The sequence below is a fragment of the Ovis aries genome, chromosome X (assembly GCF_016772045.2).
Source record: "Ovis aries strain OAR_USU_Benz2616 breed Rambouillet chromosome X, ARS-UI_Ramb_v3.0, whole genome shotgun sequence".
Classification (NCBI taxonomy): domain Eukaryota; kingdom Metazoa; phylum Chordata; class Mammalia; order Artiodactyla; family Bovidae; genus Ovis; species Ovis aries.
Window position 1 is genome coordinate 76310493 of NC_056080.1, and position 18334 is coordinate 76328826.

Consider the following 18334-nt stretch of genomic DNA (forward strand, 5'->3'; position numbering starts at 1 on the left):
GTTTTAAGCCAACTTTTTCACTCTCCTTTTTCACCTTCATCAAGAGGCACTTGAGCTCCTCTTCACTTTTTATCATTAGAGTGAAGATTTTTTCCATCTCTTTAAGAATTTTCCACAATTTGTTTTCATCCACACAAAGGCTTTAATGAGGAAGAAGTAGTTTTTTTTGGAATTCCCTTGCTTTCTCTATAATCCATCGATTGTTGGCAATTTGATCTTTGATTGCTCTGCCTTTCCTAAACCCAGCTTGTACATCTGAAAATTCATGGTTAATATATTGCTGAAACCTATCTTGAAGGATTTTGAGCATAACCATACTAGCATGCAAAATGAACACAATTGTACAGTAGTCTGAACATTCTTTGGCATTGTCCTTCTTTGGGATTGAAATGAAAACTGATCTTTTCAGTCTTATAGCCAGTGTTGAGTTTTCCTAATTTGCTGGCATATTGAATACAACACTTTAACTGGATCATTGAAAAAGCATCATATTTTAGGCTTTGAATTCTATCACCGCCAGTAGCTTTGTTTGTAGTAATACTTCCTAAGGTCCATTTCACTTCATACTCCTGGATGTATGGTTCTAGGTCAGTAACCACACCATTGTGATTATCCAGATCATTAAGACCTTTTTTTATAGCTCTTCTGCGTATTCTTGCCACCTCTTCTTAATCTCTTCTGTTTCTCTCAGGTTTTCACCATTTCTCTCCTTTATCATGCCCATCCTTGAATGAAATATTTCCTTGATCTCTCCAGTTTCATTGAAGAGAGCTCTACTTTTTCTCTTCCTCTCCTTCTTTGCACTGTTCATTTGAGAAATCCTTCTTTCCTCTCTTTGCTATTCTCTGGAACTCCACATTCAGTTAGGCATATCTTTCCATTTCTTCCTTGCTTTTCGCTTTTATTCTTTCTTCAGCTATTTTTAAAGTCTTCTCAGACAACTATTTTTCCCTGTCATTTCTTTTTCTTTGGGATGGTTTTGGTCACTGCCTCCTGTATAGTGTTATGAACTTTTGTCTACAGGTTTTCTTGACTGTATAGAGCCTCTCCAACTTTGGCTGCAAAGAGCATAATCAATATTATCTTAGTACTTACAATATGGTGATGTCCATGTGTAGTGTCATCTCTTGTGTTGTTTGAAAAGTGTTTGCTATGACCAGCATGTTCTCTTGACAAAACCCTTGTTGTTAGCCTTTTCACGGCTTCATTTTGTATTCTAAGGCTAAATTTCACTATTGTTCTGGGAATCATTTGACTCTCTACTTTTTCATTCCAATCCCTGATGATGAAAAAGGCATTTCTTTTTTGGTATTATTTCTAGGTTTTGTAGGTTTTCACAGAACCAGTCAACTTCAGCTTCTTCAGCAATGGTGGTTGTGGCATAGATTTAGACTTAGATGTTGGCTGATTTGCTTTGGAAGCAAACCAAGATCATTCTATCATTTCTGAGATTGCACCCAAGTACTTTGTTTCAGACTCTTTTGCTGGCAATGAGGGCTACTCCATTTCTTCTAAGGGATTCTTGACCACAGTAGTAGTTATAATGGTTAAAATTAAATTTCCCCATTCCCATCTATTTTAGTTCACTGACTCCTAAGATGCTGACGTTCAATCCTGCATGACCATGTTCGAATTACCTTGACTCATGTACCTAACATTCCAGGTTCTTATGCAATATTTTTCTTTACAGCATTGGAATTTATTTCACCACCAGACACATCCAAAACTGAGCACTATTTCTGCTTTCACCCAGCTGCTTCATTCTCTGTGGAGCTTATTGCCCTCTGCTCTTCCCGAGTAGTGTATTGGATACTTTCTGACCTGGGGGAGCTCATCTTCTAGTGTCTTTTTTTTTTTTTTTGCCTTTTCATAATGTTCATGGAGTTCTTGTGGCAAGAATACTTGAGTGATTTGCCATTGCCTTCTTCAGAAGACCATGTTTTGTCAGAACTCTTTACTGATTCATCCATCTTAGATAGCCCTGCATAGCATGGCTCATAGCTTCAATGAGTTATGCAAGTGCCTTCTACATGACAAGGCTGTCATCCATAAAGGGGACTCTCATGTGTATATACCCACAAATTCTACAGCTGCTACAGCTATACTGGTTTCAGGTTGGGAGCCCTCATTGTCCATTGAGTCATTCTGCAGGTGTTGGACTTATCAGGTTAATAATGTAGGGTTAGTCCATGGTTTGTGCATCTGCACGAAAATTTCAGTTCCTTTTCCTTAGTTGCACAATCCCAGAGGCTCAGCTTTAGTTTAAGTTCCACCTCTGCATGTGGGTCACCCTCAGGCCTTCCCAGGCAAGAAAGGGCAAAGGCAGCAACTCAGTGGGACATGCTTGCTCACTTAGATGGAAGGGGTCAGAAACAGTGATTGATTGGAGCATGCATATTCGCTCAGGTAGGAGAGGAATAATGCAACCATGCACACTAGTCCTTTGGAGGTCTTTCCTAGTGCCTGCTGTGGCAGGGGTTGGCATGTGGGAAGCGACGTCTCAATAGCAACCCCACAGCTTGCTCACCACTCAACAATGACATCTTGCTTCCAAGGAAGATTGTGCTTCCTCCAGGAGCATTCCTGCCTGTGGAACCCCACACTCCTGTCCCCTCAGGTCATCTGCACACAGACAGAAGCAGTTCTCTCCAGGAGTCTGCTATCCTAACCTTACTTTTTAGCACCCAGCCCCAGCCTCTACACACATTGGCTGATACCTGTCTCAGGCTGGGGTGTGCAGGGCTGTGTTACAGACAGCGCATGCACATCTCACTCTGTCTTACCTGCCACAGAACTGGTGCTAATCTTCTGATAGCCCCAAAGCATCCCACCTGTTTCAGCATATTTCACTGACAGTGAGGGAGCCCCCCTGGGTGCAGTAACTTCTACTCTCCTTCAGTTTACATCCAAGGGCATGGGTCCTATCCTGTTTCCTCTTTTTTTCCCTTTCTCTCCTTCATCCTACCCCATTATGCAGGGATCTTTTCTTGTCCTTGTATGTGTCCAAGATCCTCTGTCATTGTTCAGCAGGTGCTCTGTGCAAATAGTTTTACTTGTAGAGTACTGTTGATGTACTTGTGGTGAGAAATGAACACCTGGTTTTCCTATCCTGCCATTTTGACTGCTCTTCTGGAATGCTTGATAAAAATATTCATTGCAAGGCCCTCCCATATAAATGCTAATTCTCTTGGACTTAAGTACTGGTTGTCCATCTGCACTTTAAAAAAAAACTTATTAGTTGATTTTCAGGTACATAACCAGTTAAAAATTCTGCCTCTAAAATATCTATATAATACAACTATGAAAAGAAGCAACACCCAAAGGACAAGCAAGGGCCATTCATTCTGAGTTTACTATAGCAAAGGAGTCAAACAACAACACTTGAAGTTGGCAAAGAATTAAAGACATACAGAAGAGTGAGAAAGTTTTATAGTGAAAAATGAAAAGGCTTCAGGAATACTCTAATTGTAGGCTGTGGGCATAGGGAAGCTGAAGGCAAGCTAGCTAGAAGTGAGACATCATATGTGATTGATTCAAGGATAATATTTGGTTTCTCTGTTTTGTCTTAAGTGGGAAATAGAAGCAAACATTTGGGAAGCTAAAAGATATTGAGCAAGTCTTGACCATTCTGAGCCAAGTGCTACAGGGGCTGTAGTTTGGCTTCCTGATCTGTTGCTACAGAGATCTTACTGTTGTCCATTAGCATAATCAGTCTCAACAGATGGCAAACTAAAGAGGACTGACTTTACATAGTTGTTGGTGTTCACTTGCTAAGTCACTAAATTGTGTCTGATTCTTTGCAACCCCATGGACTGCAGCATGCCAGGCTTCCTTCTTCTTCAGCAACTCCCAGAGCCTGCTCAAACTTATGTCCATTGAGTGAGTGATGCCATCCAACCATTTCATCCTCTGTTGCCCTCAGTCTTTGCCAGCACCAGAGTCTTTTCTAATGAGTTGGCTCTTTGCATCAGGTGACCAAAGTACTAGAGCTTCAGCTTCAGCATCAATCCTTCCAATAAATACTCAGGGTTGATTTCCTTTTGCTGTAAATTTCCCTCTTAGAACTGCTTTTGCTGAATCCCATAGGTTTTCAGTTGTTATGTTTTCATTGTCATTTGTTTCTAGGAATCTTTTGATTTCCATTCTTATTTATTCAGTAACCTCTTCATTATTTAGTAATGTACTGTCTGATCTCCATGACTGTGTTTTTTGCAGTTTTTACCCTGCAGTTGATATCTAGTCTCATACCGGTGTGATCAGAGAAAATATTTGATATGGTTTCAATTTTCTTAAATTTACTGAGGCTTGATTTGTGGCCCAAGATGTGGCCTATCTTGGAGAATGTTCCATGTGCACTTGAGAAGAAAGTGTGTTCTTGTGCATTTGGATGGAAAGTCCCCAAAATATCAATTGGGTCCATTTGGTCTAATGTTTCATTTAAGGTTTCTGCTTCCTTACTGATTCTCTGTTTTGATGATCTCTCCATTTGTGTAAGTGGGGTGTTAAAATCCCCTACTATTATTGTCTTACTGTTGATTTTCCCTCTTATTCCTGTTAGTGTTTGCCTTATGTATTGAGGTGCTCATATGTTGGATGCATAGTCACAATTGTTATATCTTTTCTTGGATTGATCCTTTGATCATTATGTAATGCCCTTCTTTGCCTCTTATAATAGTCTTTATTTTAAAGTCTATTTTGTCTGAAATAAGGAATGCCACTCCAGCTTTCTTTTGGTTTCCATTCACATGGAAAATTTTTTCCCATCCTTTTACTTTCAGTCTGTATGTGTATCTAGGTCTGTAGTGGATCTCTTGCAAGCAGTATATATATATGTTTTTTTTTTTTTTTTTACTGTGTCCATTCAACCAATCTGTATCTTTTGGTTGGTGCATTTAATCCATTTACATTTAAAGTAATTATTGATATATGTGTTCCTATTGGCATTTTCTTAATTATTTGGTGTTTGTTTTTGTAGGTCTTTCCTTTCTCTTGTGTTTACTGGTTATGTAAGTCCCTTTAGTATTTGTTATAAGGCTGGTTTGGTGGTGCTAAATTCTCTTAAATTTGTTTGTCTGGGAAGCTTTTGATTTCTCCATCAATTCTGCTAAGTAAGTAATCTTGGTTGTAGGTTTTTTTCTTTCAGTACTTTGAATAAATCCTGCCACTCCCCTCTGGCCTGCAGAGTTTCTCCTAAATGATCCACTGTTAATCATGGATTTTTCCTTGTATGTTTCTTGTTTTTCCCTTGCTGTTATTAATACTTTGTGTTTAATTGTCAGGAGCCAGCACGGGAGATCCCACCCATGACAAGGTCATGTGGAGAGGCCTGAAGGGCAAGGCGAGTCAGGTCTCGAGGGGTCCTCTGTCTGAGCATCTACCCCAAAACCAAAATCTGTCTGTTTACTCTCTGCTATACTATACTCTTCTGACATTACCACCTTTTCTCCGGAAAGAGTTAATTCAGAGCTCCAGTTAACAGTCTCCTGCATATAAAAAGAATGTCTCTCGGCTTAAGCCCCTTTGATGGCTTTCTAACTTATCCGACTGGTCTGCTTTACAACTTGTGGATTGTTTACAGCCCCCAACTGTGAGAAGCACGAAGCTCAAAACATCTTAAAGATGTAGAGCCTTTTAGAGTTAAGAATTAGTTTGGTGAAGAGTTTGTTGAGTTAATGTTTGCTGCCAGGCCTCCATATTCTTTATCTTTTAGGCACCTGGGAGGATATTAATCAATGTAATCAGGATGCAGAAATAGGAATATTGTAGTTTCGATGTTAGCAATACTAGACTTTTGAGTTAATTAATTTTCTCTTTGTTATAAATCACTGTACTCCTTTTTCCTTGTTATAAATTGTTGTATCCTTGCTATGTAAGAATGTAACTTTATTTAGTGCTTTCTGAGAGTGGCACCAGACTTTGAGAAGGACAACATTTTTAGGGCAAATAAGTCTTCTGGTTGACAAACGCTTATCAGAAAAGGGTCGAAAAATGTTAATTGGCCTTCTGGCCAGAAGATGATGTAAATCACCTAAGATGTGTGTAGGACTAAGTATGCAGAGAGAAAGCCTGGTCTCAATAAGAGTCAGGGCTGCTGACGCTGCATAATTTTGTATTATCCATTGATCTCTATGTAAAATCAAAAGGTATATAAGGCCTTTCTGGACAATGGGGGGTGGGGGCAGTCATTGGAAAGACTGGTTTCCCCCATGTCTTCTTTTCTTACTCTGTTTTTCTGGCTGAATTCCCGTCTGGGGCGTGGAGTCTTGCCATGTCTACTTACTTGCCCTGGCTTCTAAGATCCACACAAGAGGGAGCCCAAGGCGGGGCATCCCCCACTATTCAAGAGGACGCCGGTGGCCTAACGTAGATGGTGCAAGTTCCTTGTCTTGGAACTTTATTGGTTTTCCACATAAACCAAGTTATTCAGCCTCTTTTCTCCACTAAATATTCCTACTATACTATTTCTTCCTAATTTCTTTTATATGTCTAAATAAATAAGTTTTTCCTTGCCACGATGTCCCCACTTCAAATTACCCTGGATCCCCCGGGGCTAGACCCCGGCAGTTAATCTCTGTTAACTTAATTAATATGTGTCCATTTCATCTATTTTGTGCATTTTGCTAGCATATAGTTCCTCATAATATTCTCTTATAATCCTTTGTATTTCTGTGTTGTCTGTTGTAACCTCTCCATTTTCATTTCTAATTTCATTGATATGATTTTTCTCTTTTTTTTTTATGAGTCTGGATAGTGGTTTGTCAGTTTTGTTTATCTTCTCAAAGAACCAGCTTTTAGTTTTATTAGTCTTTGCTATAGTTTCCTTCATCTCTTTTTCACTTATTTCTGCTATAAACTTTATGATTTATTTCCTTTTGCTGACTTAGGAGTATCTTTGTTCTTCTTTTCCTAGCTGCTTTAGATGTACAGTTAGGTTGTCTATTCGATGCTTTTCTTGTTTCTTGAGGTAGGATTGTATTGCTATAAACTTCTCACTTAGAACTGCAATGGCTGAATCCCATAGGTTTTGGGTCGTCATGTTTTTGTTGTCATTTGTTTCAAGGAATCTTTTGATTTCCCTTCTTATTTGTAACCTCTTTGTTATTTAGTAATATATTGTTTAATCTGCATGACTTTGTGTTTTTTCAGTTTTTACCCTGTAGTTGATATCTAGTCTCATAGCATTGTGGTCAGAGAAGATACTTAATATAATTTCAGTTTTCTTAAATTTACTAAGGTGTGATTTGTGGCCCAAGATGTGGTCTATCCTGGAGAATGTTCCATGTGCACTTGAGAAGAAAGTGTATTCTTCTGCATTTCAATGGAAAGTCCATTTGATCTAATGTTTTTTTTAAGGTTTGTGTTTCCTGATTGATTCTCTGTTTTGATGATCTCTCCATTGGTGTAAGTGGGGTGTTAAAGTTCCCTACTATTATTGAGAAGAAGGAGTGAAACTGCTCAGTTGTGTATGACTCTTTTCAATCACATTAACTGTAGCCTACCAGGCTCCTCCATCCATGGAACTTTCCAGGCAAGAGTACTGGAGTGGGCTGCCATTTCCTTCTCCAGGGGATCTTCCTGACCCAAGGATCAAACCCAGGTCTCCCACATTGCAGGCAGATGCTTTACCCTCTGAGTCACCAGGGAAGCCCACAGAAAGTGAAAATGAAAATGGCTCAGTTGTGTCCTACTCTCTGTGACCCCATGGACCATACAGTCCATGGAATTCTCTAGGCTAGAATACTGGAGTGGGTAGCCTTTCCCTTCTCCAGGGGATCTTTCCAACCCAGAGATCAAACCCAGGTCTCCCGCATTGCAGGCAGATTATTTACCAGCTGAACCACAAGGGAAGCCCAATAACACTACTATTGTGCTACTGTCAATTTCCCCTCTTAGTCTTGTTATGTTGCCTTATGAATTGAGGTGCTCCTATGTTGTGTGCATAAATATTTACAATTGTTATATCTTTTTTTGGATTGATCCCTCGATAATTGTGTAGTGTCCTTTTTTGTCTGTTATAATATTCTTTATTTTAAAGTCTATTTTGTCTGAAATAAGGATTTCCACTCCAGCTCTCTTTAGGTTGTCATTCTCATGGAATATCTTTTTCCTTTTTTTTTACTTTCAGTCTGTATGTGTCTCTAGGTCTGAAGTGGATCTCTTGAAGGAAACATATATATGGGTCTTGTTTTGTATCCATTCAGTCAGTCTCTGTCTTTTGGTTGATGCATTTAATCCATTTACATTTAAGGTAATTATTGATATATATGTTCCTATTGGCCTTCTCTTGATTGTTTTAGGTTTGTATTTGTAGGTCTTTCCTTTTTCTTGTGTTTACTGGCTATGTAAGTCCATTCATTGTTTGTTGTAAAGCTGGTTTGTTGGTGCTAAATTCTCTTAACTTTTGGTTCTCTGGGAAGCTTTTGGTTCTCCATCAATTTTGAATGAGATATTTGCTGAGTATCATAATCATGGCTATAGATTTTTTTTCTTCCAGCACTTTAAATGTATCCTGCCATTCCCTTCTGGCCTGCAGAGTTTCTGCTGAAAGGTCCACCATTAATTGTATGGGTTTTCCATTGTATGTTACTTGTTGTTTTTCCCTTAATGCTTTTAATATTCTTTCTTTGTGCTTAATCTCTTAGCTTGATAAATATGTGCCTCAATTTATTTCTCCTTGGGTTTATCCTGTAAGGGACTCTCTGCACTTCTTGGACTTGACTATTTCCTTTTCCATGTTGGGGAAGTTTTCAACTAGAATTTCTTCAAATTTTTTCTCAGTGCCTTTCTTTTTCTCTTTCTACTCTGAGTGAAGTCGCTCAGTCGTGTCCGACTCTTTGTAACTGTAGTCTATCAGGCTCCTACATCCACAGGGTTTTCCAGGCAATAGTACTGGAGTGGGTTGCCATTTCCTTCTCCAGGGTAGGATCTCCCTCATTGTAGAAAGACACTTTACCATCTGAGCCACCAGGGAAGTACTTCTCCCTTAGAACCCCTATAACTTGAATGTTGTTGTGTTTAATATTGTCACAAAAAGTCCCTGAGGCTATCCTCTATTATTTTCATTCTTTTCCCTTTATTCTGCTTTTCAGCAGTATGCCCACCAGTCTATCTTCTAGCTAACTTATCCATCCCTCTACTTCTGTTATTCTGCTGTTAGTTCCTTCTAGAGTATTGTTACTTTTAGTGATTTTGCTATTCATCTCTGCTTATTCTTTATTTCTTCTATGCCCTTGGTGATTGTATTTATTGTGTTAAATGTTTCTTGTCTTCTTCTATTCTATTTTCAAGGGTTCATATCATCTTTACTAACATTATTCTGAATTCTCTTTCAGGTAGATTTCTTATTACCTCTTAATTTATTTGGCCCTGTGAGTTTCTACCTTGTTCTTTCACTTGTGCTATATTTCTCTGTCTTTTCTTTTTTCTTTTTTCTAACTTGTCTACTTGAGGTATCCTTTTTCCAGGCTTTAGGGTAGTATTCCTTCTTCCTTGGTTTTTGCCCTTTTAAGGGAAATGTTGGTTGAGTGGTTTGTGTTGACTTCTTGTTAGGCGTGACTTGTGCTTATGTTCTAGTGGGAGGGGATCAAGCAGATAAAGCCAGTAATTACAGAAATAATGGGACATATACACAATTTCACAAACACAGTTATAACCAAAGTATTCTAAAGAAAAGAGTACAGGAGATTGACTTGGTGTACAAGGGAAACCAAAAGTGATACTGAACAATTAAAAGCAGAGCTAGCTAAGGCTCAAACTAGAAAACTGAACCTAAGCAGATTGCCGACTAGGGAATATAGCAAGGAAAGCTCACCAGTTTAACTTGCTTGGTAAAAAAAGAAAGAGTGAAGGAAAACAACAGAGGAAAAAAAAGAAGAGAAGGGAGGGAAAAGAGAAAAGGAGAGAGTGGAATAGAGGGTAAAAAAAGAGAGAAAGGGAAAAATAGAAAAGCAAAGATAGTGTGATTTATAAGAAAATAGAAATAAATAAAAAGAAATTCTCAAGGTCATAGTTCTTCTTGGTTGTGGCATCTGCTCCCATTGATGTTGTTGGGTTAGTGTTCTTTGATGTTTTCCTAGTTGGGGGAGCTTGTGACTGTGTTCTGGTTGATGGAGCTGGATCTTGTCTCTCTGAATAGCAGTGCAGTGTCCAGTAGTAGGTTTTGGGTTGTCTATGGGTTCAGTATGTCTTTGGACAGTCATTATGGCTTTGGTAGTGTTAGACAAGTTTACTTCCACAGCCACTTTACAGTGGCACTCTCAGCATATCTTCACTGCCACCAGCCCCCTACTTGTCCCTGAAATCATTGCCCTTACTTCTGTTCCCTGGTCCATCCTGCACTGCTGACTGAACTTTGCTAGGTAGGGGCTTTTGTGGATCTTTCCTCGGCTCTCTGACCATGCCTACTCTGTTATGGAGACTTGTGTGGGCTTTTCTCAGACCTCTGAGCTTGCCCTCTGTGTTACAGAGCTTGTGTGCACTTGTCTCGGCTCCCTTGGCCCTCCCTCTGTGTCATGGGGCTTGTGTGCACTTGTTTCAGCTCACCAGGCCTGCCCTCTATGTCTTGGCACTTGTGTCCACTTGTCTTGGCTCCCCACGCTCTTCCTCTGTGTTGTGGTGCTTGTGTGCAGTTGTCTTGGCTCCTTGGGCCTTCCTTCCCTTTGCATCATGGGTCTTGTGTACACTTGATTCATCTCACCAGCCTACCATGGGACTTCTGTGTTCTGCTTTCCACTCCCCATGCACCATGAGCATTCTGTACTCTGCAGAGGTTTGTATGCCTCCCCACTCTAGGATGCCCAGGCCCTCCCTCTGTGCTATGGGGTTTCTATGGGCTTCTTGTTTCCCTGAGTCCACCGCCTGGTGGAGGCCAGAGTCCACGAGCTGTTCTCGAGCTGAGGAGTGAAGCTTTCTCTGTTTTCTGCCCTCTCACTCCCTGCTTTGCCCAGTTTTCCAAGACTCCACACCTCCCTCTTGGGCCTGACTGCGAGAGAGCTTCCTTGAACAGGGGAACTCCTCTAGTTTCAGGACTCTGTCCGTACCTAGGGGCACAAGCTCCCATCCAGAAGTTCTCAGTCTTTTACCTTTTTATGTCTTCATCCTCTCTCTTACTTCATTTTGGGGAGCATTGTCTTTCTCTCTGGAGACCTGGGGTCTTCTGCTGTCACTGTCACCTAGAGGTTGCTTTGTAGGAGTTCTTCCATATCTTGTATATCTTTGATGTATTTGTGGGGAGGTAGGTGATCTCCCCATCTTATTCCTCCACCATCTTCCTTCTCCTCATTTTCATATTTATATTTAAGCATTTAAAAAAACTTTAAAAAATTATTAAACAGAGAAGGCATATTTCTCTTGTTGAGATACATTTTTCATAGTTTGGAAAGAGAATATTTCAGGTGAGTTCACACATATTCACACATTTTACACAGACAGTCTTCTCTTTAACCTGTGTAAACCCTTCAGGGCCCTCTAGCAAGAGTCTTTGGGACCCAACTCTACCTCCAGTGGGCAAGCACTAGCCCCAGAATCCTTGATTCCTCAGCCCTACCCATCAGTGAGTTTTTCTAGCTTTGGGCCCAGCTCCACCCACAAATGGACAGACACAAGCCACAAGGAAGCTGTAGTGCCACAGTCTGTTGATCCAGCCCACCTGCTAGCAGACCAGATCCTGCCATGGAATGAACTGGACCTGGGCCCCATCCATTAGCAAGATACCTGGGCCCTGCAACTAGACTCCAGGACCTGGCTCTGCCCACCAGCAGGTCAGCATTAGCCCCAAGATCTAGATTCATTCACCAGTGGGCTGAAAGTATCCAGATTAAGTTACCAAATGATATCTTGAGACTTAACCTGACGATAGGTCTTTAGCTAAGCCTAAAACTCTCCAGGTAGAATTATTCAAAGATATACCTTAGCCTTTCTTATGTCTGCACCTAGTAGTAGTTATTAACACAGCACTGGAGAAAAACACTAGCTTGGATGTAGGGGACAAGTGTTCTAGAGATGGCTTGTTGCTATTAGTAATACAGTTTATTATCTTGGACAAAACAAGAAAGCATCCTCTCTGAACGTTAGTGTTTGCATATATGAAATAAGATAATTGAAGTAAATTGTCTCAGACTTCCAAATATCATATTTGATGAATTTCAGTATAGATATTGGTGAGATATTTCATAAGTATTATGAAGGTAGGGGTTCTGTTTTATTGGTCTTTATAATCATACACTGTTTTTCCATAGACATTCAATGCTGGTTGAAATCAATTGAAGTGTGGCTTTCTCTCAGACTGAGAAATTAATACTATTTACTTTTTCAAAAGCAGAATTTGTAGATATCATTTTTTACGAGCCTATGATGCTCCTCTCAAGGAAAAAATGTAATGCAAAACAAACAAATGCTGAGCACCACTATGTGTTAAGCATTGAGAAAAAATACTACACACTTGGTGGAGCCATTAATGGAAGACAAGAATGGAGATTGTAAAGAAACCATTTGAACGGTACACTAGTCTTTGTTTATACATAAGCCATGTGTATTAAAACTCTTTGAGTAACAATGCCATAGCTTACTACTACCATGCATTTATTGGCATTAAACACAAAAAAGAAGAAACAGTCTTTGAGAGTTCTAATTTTAGGAATTCAAAGCTTCAGTGAAAGTGGATGTTACTGAGGTCAAAGAAAGCAATTGAATGTAAGCCTGAGGCTGAAAAGAAACAAACAAAAAAAAAATCCCACATTTAACTGATAGGGTTTGCAGTGAGGGACAATGGCTAGAAGGCACTGTATCAGGAATTTCAGAAGGCAAAGTGGTAGAAATCAGTATGCTATTAATATAATAGGTTCAATGGTTGGGCTGACAATAAGGAGCCTAACTTGACAAGAATCATTTTTTTTGACTGGAGAAAGTCTAGATCACAGAAGCTTAAAAATGACAGATTGAGAAACATAGATATGATACAAACTCTGGGTTACTATAGCATTTAATTCTTCAAAGCACTTGTTTTCTAAAAATTTTCTTGTTGAAGTATAGTTGCTGTATAATTTATGTTACAGGTATACAATATAGTGATTCACAATTTTAAAGTTTATATTCCATTTGTAGTTATTATAAAATACTAACTATATACCCCTTGTTGTATAATATATCCTTATAGCTTATTTTATACCTAATAGTTTTTCTCTCTTAATCCTCTACTCCTATATTGACCCCTCCTTCCCTCTCCCCACTGCTGCTGCTGCTGCTAAGTCGCTTCATTCGTGTCCGACTCTGTGTGACCCCATAGACAGCAGTTCACTAGGCTCCTCTGTCCTTGGGATTCTCCAGGCAAGAATACTGGAGTGGGTTGCCATTTCCTTCTCCAGTGCATGAAAGTAAAAAGTGAAAGTGAAGTCACTCAGTCGTGCCCGACTCTTAGCGACCCCATGGACTGCAGCCTACCAGGCTCCTCCGTCCACGGGATTTTCCAGGCAGAGTACTGGAATGGGTTGCCATTGCCTTCTCCAAGTAATCGCTAGTTTGTTCTTTATATCTGTGAGTCTGGCTCTTTTAAAAGAAAACATGTTATATTCTCCAATTTGTTGTACTTTTAGATCTCACATACAAGTGATATCATACCGGATTTATCCTTCTCTGACATTTTGTTTAGTATGATACCTTTCAAGTCCATCCATGTTGCTACAAATAGCAAAATTTCTTTTTTTTTTTTATGGCTGAGTAGATGGCTTCTGTATCTTGGCAAATGTAAGTAAAGCTTCTATGAAGATTGGAGTGCATGTATATTTTTGAATACATGTTTTTGGTTTTGGGGGGATATATGCCAAGGAGTGGAATTGTTGAGTCATATGGAGAAGGCAATGGAACACCACTCCAGTACTCTTGCCTGGAAAATCCCATGGATGGAGGAGCCTGGTGGGTTACAGTCCATGGGGTCGCTAAGAGTCTTACACAACTGAGTGACCTCACTTTCACTTTTCACTTTCATGCATTGGAGAAGGAAATGGCAACCCACTCCAGTGTTCTTGCCTTGAGAATCCCAGCGATGGGGGAGCCTGGTGGGCTGCCATCTATGGGGTCGCACAGAGTCAGACACGGCTGAAGCGACTTAGCAGCAGCAGCGTGGTAGTCCTATTTTTAGTTTCTTGAGAAGCCCCCATACTGTTATCCATAGTGGCTGCACCAATTTACACTTCTACCGTGTACAAGGATATCCTTTTCTCCACATTCTCACCAACATTTGTTTTCTGTGGCTTTCTTTTAAAAAATGTTTTATTGAAAGATATTCACTTAGAATATTGTACTGGCTTCTGCCATACATCAGCATTAATCAGCCACAGGCATACATATGTCCCCTCTCCTTTGAACCTCCCTTCCATCTCCAACCCCATCCCATTCCTCTAGGTTGTCAGAGAGCACTGGGTTGAGCCTTCTGTGTCATACAGCAAATTCGTACTGGCTGTCTATTTTACATATGGTAATGTATATGTTTCCATGCTACTCTCTCAATTCATCCCACCCTCTCCCTCCAAGATGATAGCCATTTTGACAGGTGTGAGGTAATACCTCGTTGTGGTCTTGATTTGTATTTTCCTGATATGTGGTGATGTTTTAATTTTGAAAACTAAAGAGAAATGTTAAATTTAACTCCTAAAATAATTTAAGTAAATCATGTTTTGACTAGAACTTTTAATAAGCATTACTTACATTTTAATTGCAGGTTAAACCTCTCTGCCTTCCAGGAAAATTTATTTAAAATACTGATAAATGTTTTAATAAAATAAATGGCTCAAATCTCTAAATGTGAATTTTTAGTGTTTTCTTTAATATTTCAAAAGAAGTCCCTGTACGCCAAGAGTAGAAATTAGGATTAGTATTTCAGTTTTATCTTTGAGATCTTTTGCCATATTCTCAGTTTATCCCTGTCTCTGTAAAATGTCAATACAAAACAATCAACTCAAATAATGAAAAATTCAATCTGCCAGTTGTTTAGATACTGTGTGCACCTTTGGGAGAGAAACATCCATGATATTTTTTAAAAAATCTCATATAAGTTATCATGAATATAGTCTGGAATATTAAAAATAGTTAACTGGACTACTCAGAATAGTGAACAGATAGATGTCTTAATTTTAAGCTGATTAGAAAATGGAAAATTGTTATTAGGTATTTTAATGTGTTTGGGCAATTCTATTGATACCACTCTATTCTTCCCTTTACAGTCCTTAACTAAAGAGAAATTTCTCAACCTCAGCACTGTTGACATTTTATGCCATATAATTATTTGTTGTGGGGGCTGTATTGTGCATTGTAAAATATTTTAGCAGCATCCTTAACCTCTACCTAGATGACATCCCTAAGTTGTGATGGCCAAACTTGTGTACTGCTAAGTCACTTCAGTCGTGTCTGACTCTGTGCAACCCCGTAGACGGCAGCCTACCAGGCTCCACTGTCCCTGGAATTCTCCAGGCAAGAACACTGGAGTGGGTTGCCATTTCCGTCTCCACTGCGTGAAAGTGAAAATGAAAGTGAAGTCACTCAGTCGTGTCCGACTCTATGTACAGATGTTGCCAAATGTCCCATGAGGGGAAAAAACTGCCTTCCACTGAGATCCACTGGATTAAAGGAGCTATATGTACAGGGAAGAAAACCTAAGTGGGAGAAAAAAAAAAAAACACACTATTTCATTAATAATGGTCATGTCCCTGATATATCTTCATTTCTTTATTCCCACTACTAAACTGTGCTGGAGTATTTAAGACTGGAGGTCAAAAAGAGACTTACTAATCCCTCTCTGGAATGTTTACTAGGCTGGAACAGGAGGAGAGAAGACAGCTGTAAACCTGCCTCGCAAAATCTAGAACCTCTTTCATGATTAATCTGATGGAACAAAGGAACTAGATGAAAGGAAGTATAATTGCATCACTTTAAGTCAAGATCATAAATAAAATATAGATTGATACTTTTCCTGAACCCTGAGATGTTTATTTCAATTGTTCACTAATCCTGCTTTTTCAACTTCCATGAGGTAGTTCAGGGACCCTTGTTTCTTTTTCATAGTAGACTGTGCTTATTTTATAAGTGCGATCTTCTTAGATTTCTCTGAGAATAACTTAAAAGTCCTTTTTGTAAGAGGAACCAGAGATCAAATCGCGAACATCTGTTGGATCATTGAAAAAGCAAGAGAGTTCCAGAAAAAAAACATCTACTTCTGCTTTATTGACTACGCCAAACCTTTAATTGTGTGGATCACAACAAACTGTGGAAAATTATTAGAGAGATGGGAATGCCAGACCACCTGACTTCCCTCCTAAGAAATCTGTATGCACATCTGGAAGTTCATCATTCACATACTGTTGAAGCCTGGCTTGGATAATTTTGAGCATTGCTTTGCTAGCGTGTGAGATGAGTGCAATTGTGGGGTAGTTTTAGCATTATTTGGCATTGCCTTCCTTTGGAATTGGAATGAAAACTGGCCTTTTCCCGTCTGGTGGCCATTGATAAGTTTTCCAGATTTGCTGGCATATTGAGTGCAGCACTTTCACAGCATCATCTTTCAGGATTTGTAATAGCTCAACTGGAATTCCATTACTGCCACTAGCATTGTTCATAGTGATGCTTCCTAAGGCGCACTTGACTTTACATTCCAGGATGTCTGGCTCTAGGCGAGTGATCACACCATAGTGATTATCTGGGTCATGAAGATCTTTTCTGAATAATTCTTCTGTGTATTCTTGTCACCTCTTCTTAATATCTTCTGCTTCTGTTAGATCCATAACATTTCTGCCCTTTATCGTGCCCATCTTTGCATGAAAATTTCCTGGATATCTCTAATTTTCTTGAAGTGATCTCTAGTCTTTCCCATTATATTGTTTTCCTCTATTTCATTGCTTGATCACTGAGAAAGCTTTCTTATCTCTCCTTGCTATTCTTTGAAACTCTGCATTCAAATGGGTTTATCTTTACTTTTCTCCTTTGCCTTTTGCTTCTTTTCTTTTTATAGCTGTTTGTAAGGTTTCCTGTGATAACTATTTTGTCTTTTTGAATTTCTTTTTTAATATAAATTTATTTTAATTGGAGGCTAATTACTTTATAATATTTTATTGGTTTTCTATACATATTGCATTTCTTTTTCTTGGGGATTGTCTTTATCACTGCCTCCTGTACAATGTCATGAATCTCTGTCCATAGTTCTTCAGACACTCTGTCTGGTGGCAGTGGTGGTTTAGTTGCTAAGTGATGTCCACCTCTTGAGACCCCATGGACTGTAGCCCGCCAGGCTCCTCTATACATGGAGATTCACCATGCATGAATACTGAAGAAGGTTGGCATTTCCTTCTCCAATAGATAGAAGACAATAGATAGACACTCTGTCTATCAGATCAAATCCCTCAAATCTATTTGTCCTTTCCACTGTATAGTCATAAGGGTTTTTATTTGGGTCATACCTGAATGGTCTAGTTGTTTTCCCTACTTTCTTCAAGTTAAATCAGAATTTTGCAATAAGGAGCTCATGATCTGAGCCAAAGCCAGCTCCCGGTCTTGTTTTTTAAGACTATATAGAATTTCTCCATCTTTGGCTTCAAAGAATATAATCAGTCTGATTTCAGTATTGGCCATCTGGTGATATCCATGTGTAGAGACTTCTCTTGTGTTGTTGGAAGGGGGTGTTTGCTATGGCCAGTGCATTTTCTTGGCAAAACTCTATTAGCCTTTGCCCTGCTTCATTCTGTACTCCAAGGCCAAATTTGCCTGTTACTCCATGTATTTCTTGACTTCCTGCTTTTGCATTCAAGTCCCCTGTAATGAAAATGACATCTTTTTTGGGTGTTAGTTCTAGAAGGTCTTGTAGATCTTCAAAGAACTATTCGACTTCAGCTTCTTCAGCATTATTGGTCAGGGCATAGACTTGGATTACTGTGATATTGAATGGCTTACCTTGGAAATGAACAGAGATCATTCTGTCGTTTTTGAGATTGCATCCATATAGTACATTTCGGACTCTCTTGTTGACTATGAGGGCTACTCCATTTCTTCTAAGGGATTCTTGCCCACAGAAGTAGATATAATGGTCATCTGGGTTAAATTCACCCTTTCCAGTCCATTTTAGTTCACTGATTCCTAAAATGTTGATGTTCACTCTGCCATCTCCTGTTTGACCACTTCCAATTTGCCTTAATTCATAGACCTCACATTCCAAGTTCCTATGCAATATTGTTCTTAATAGCATCAGACTTTACCTCTATCACCAGTGACACCCACAACCGGGTGTTGTTTTTGCTTTGACTCTGTCTCGTCATTCTTTCTGGAGTTATTTCTCCACTCTTCTCCAGTAGCATAT

At 39.4% G+C, this 18334-nt stretch overlaps 1 protein-coding gene across 1 annotated transcript in view; it reads right to left on the minus strand.

The window, feature by feature from the left end:
• The window catches only part of LOC114111626 (uncharacterized), a 28905-nt gene extending 18507 nt beyond the window's left edge, over positions 1 to 10398 (minus strand). Inside the window, 1 exon segment of the mRNA XM_042242330.1 lies at positions 10314 to 10398. Within this exon segment, the coding sequence (XP_042098264.1) occupies positions 10314 to 10398 (85 nt within the window).
• Between the last annotated feature and the right edge of the window lie 7936 nt (positions 10399 to 18334).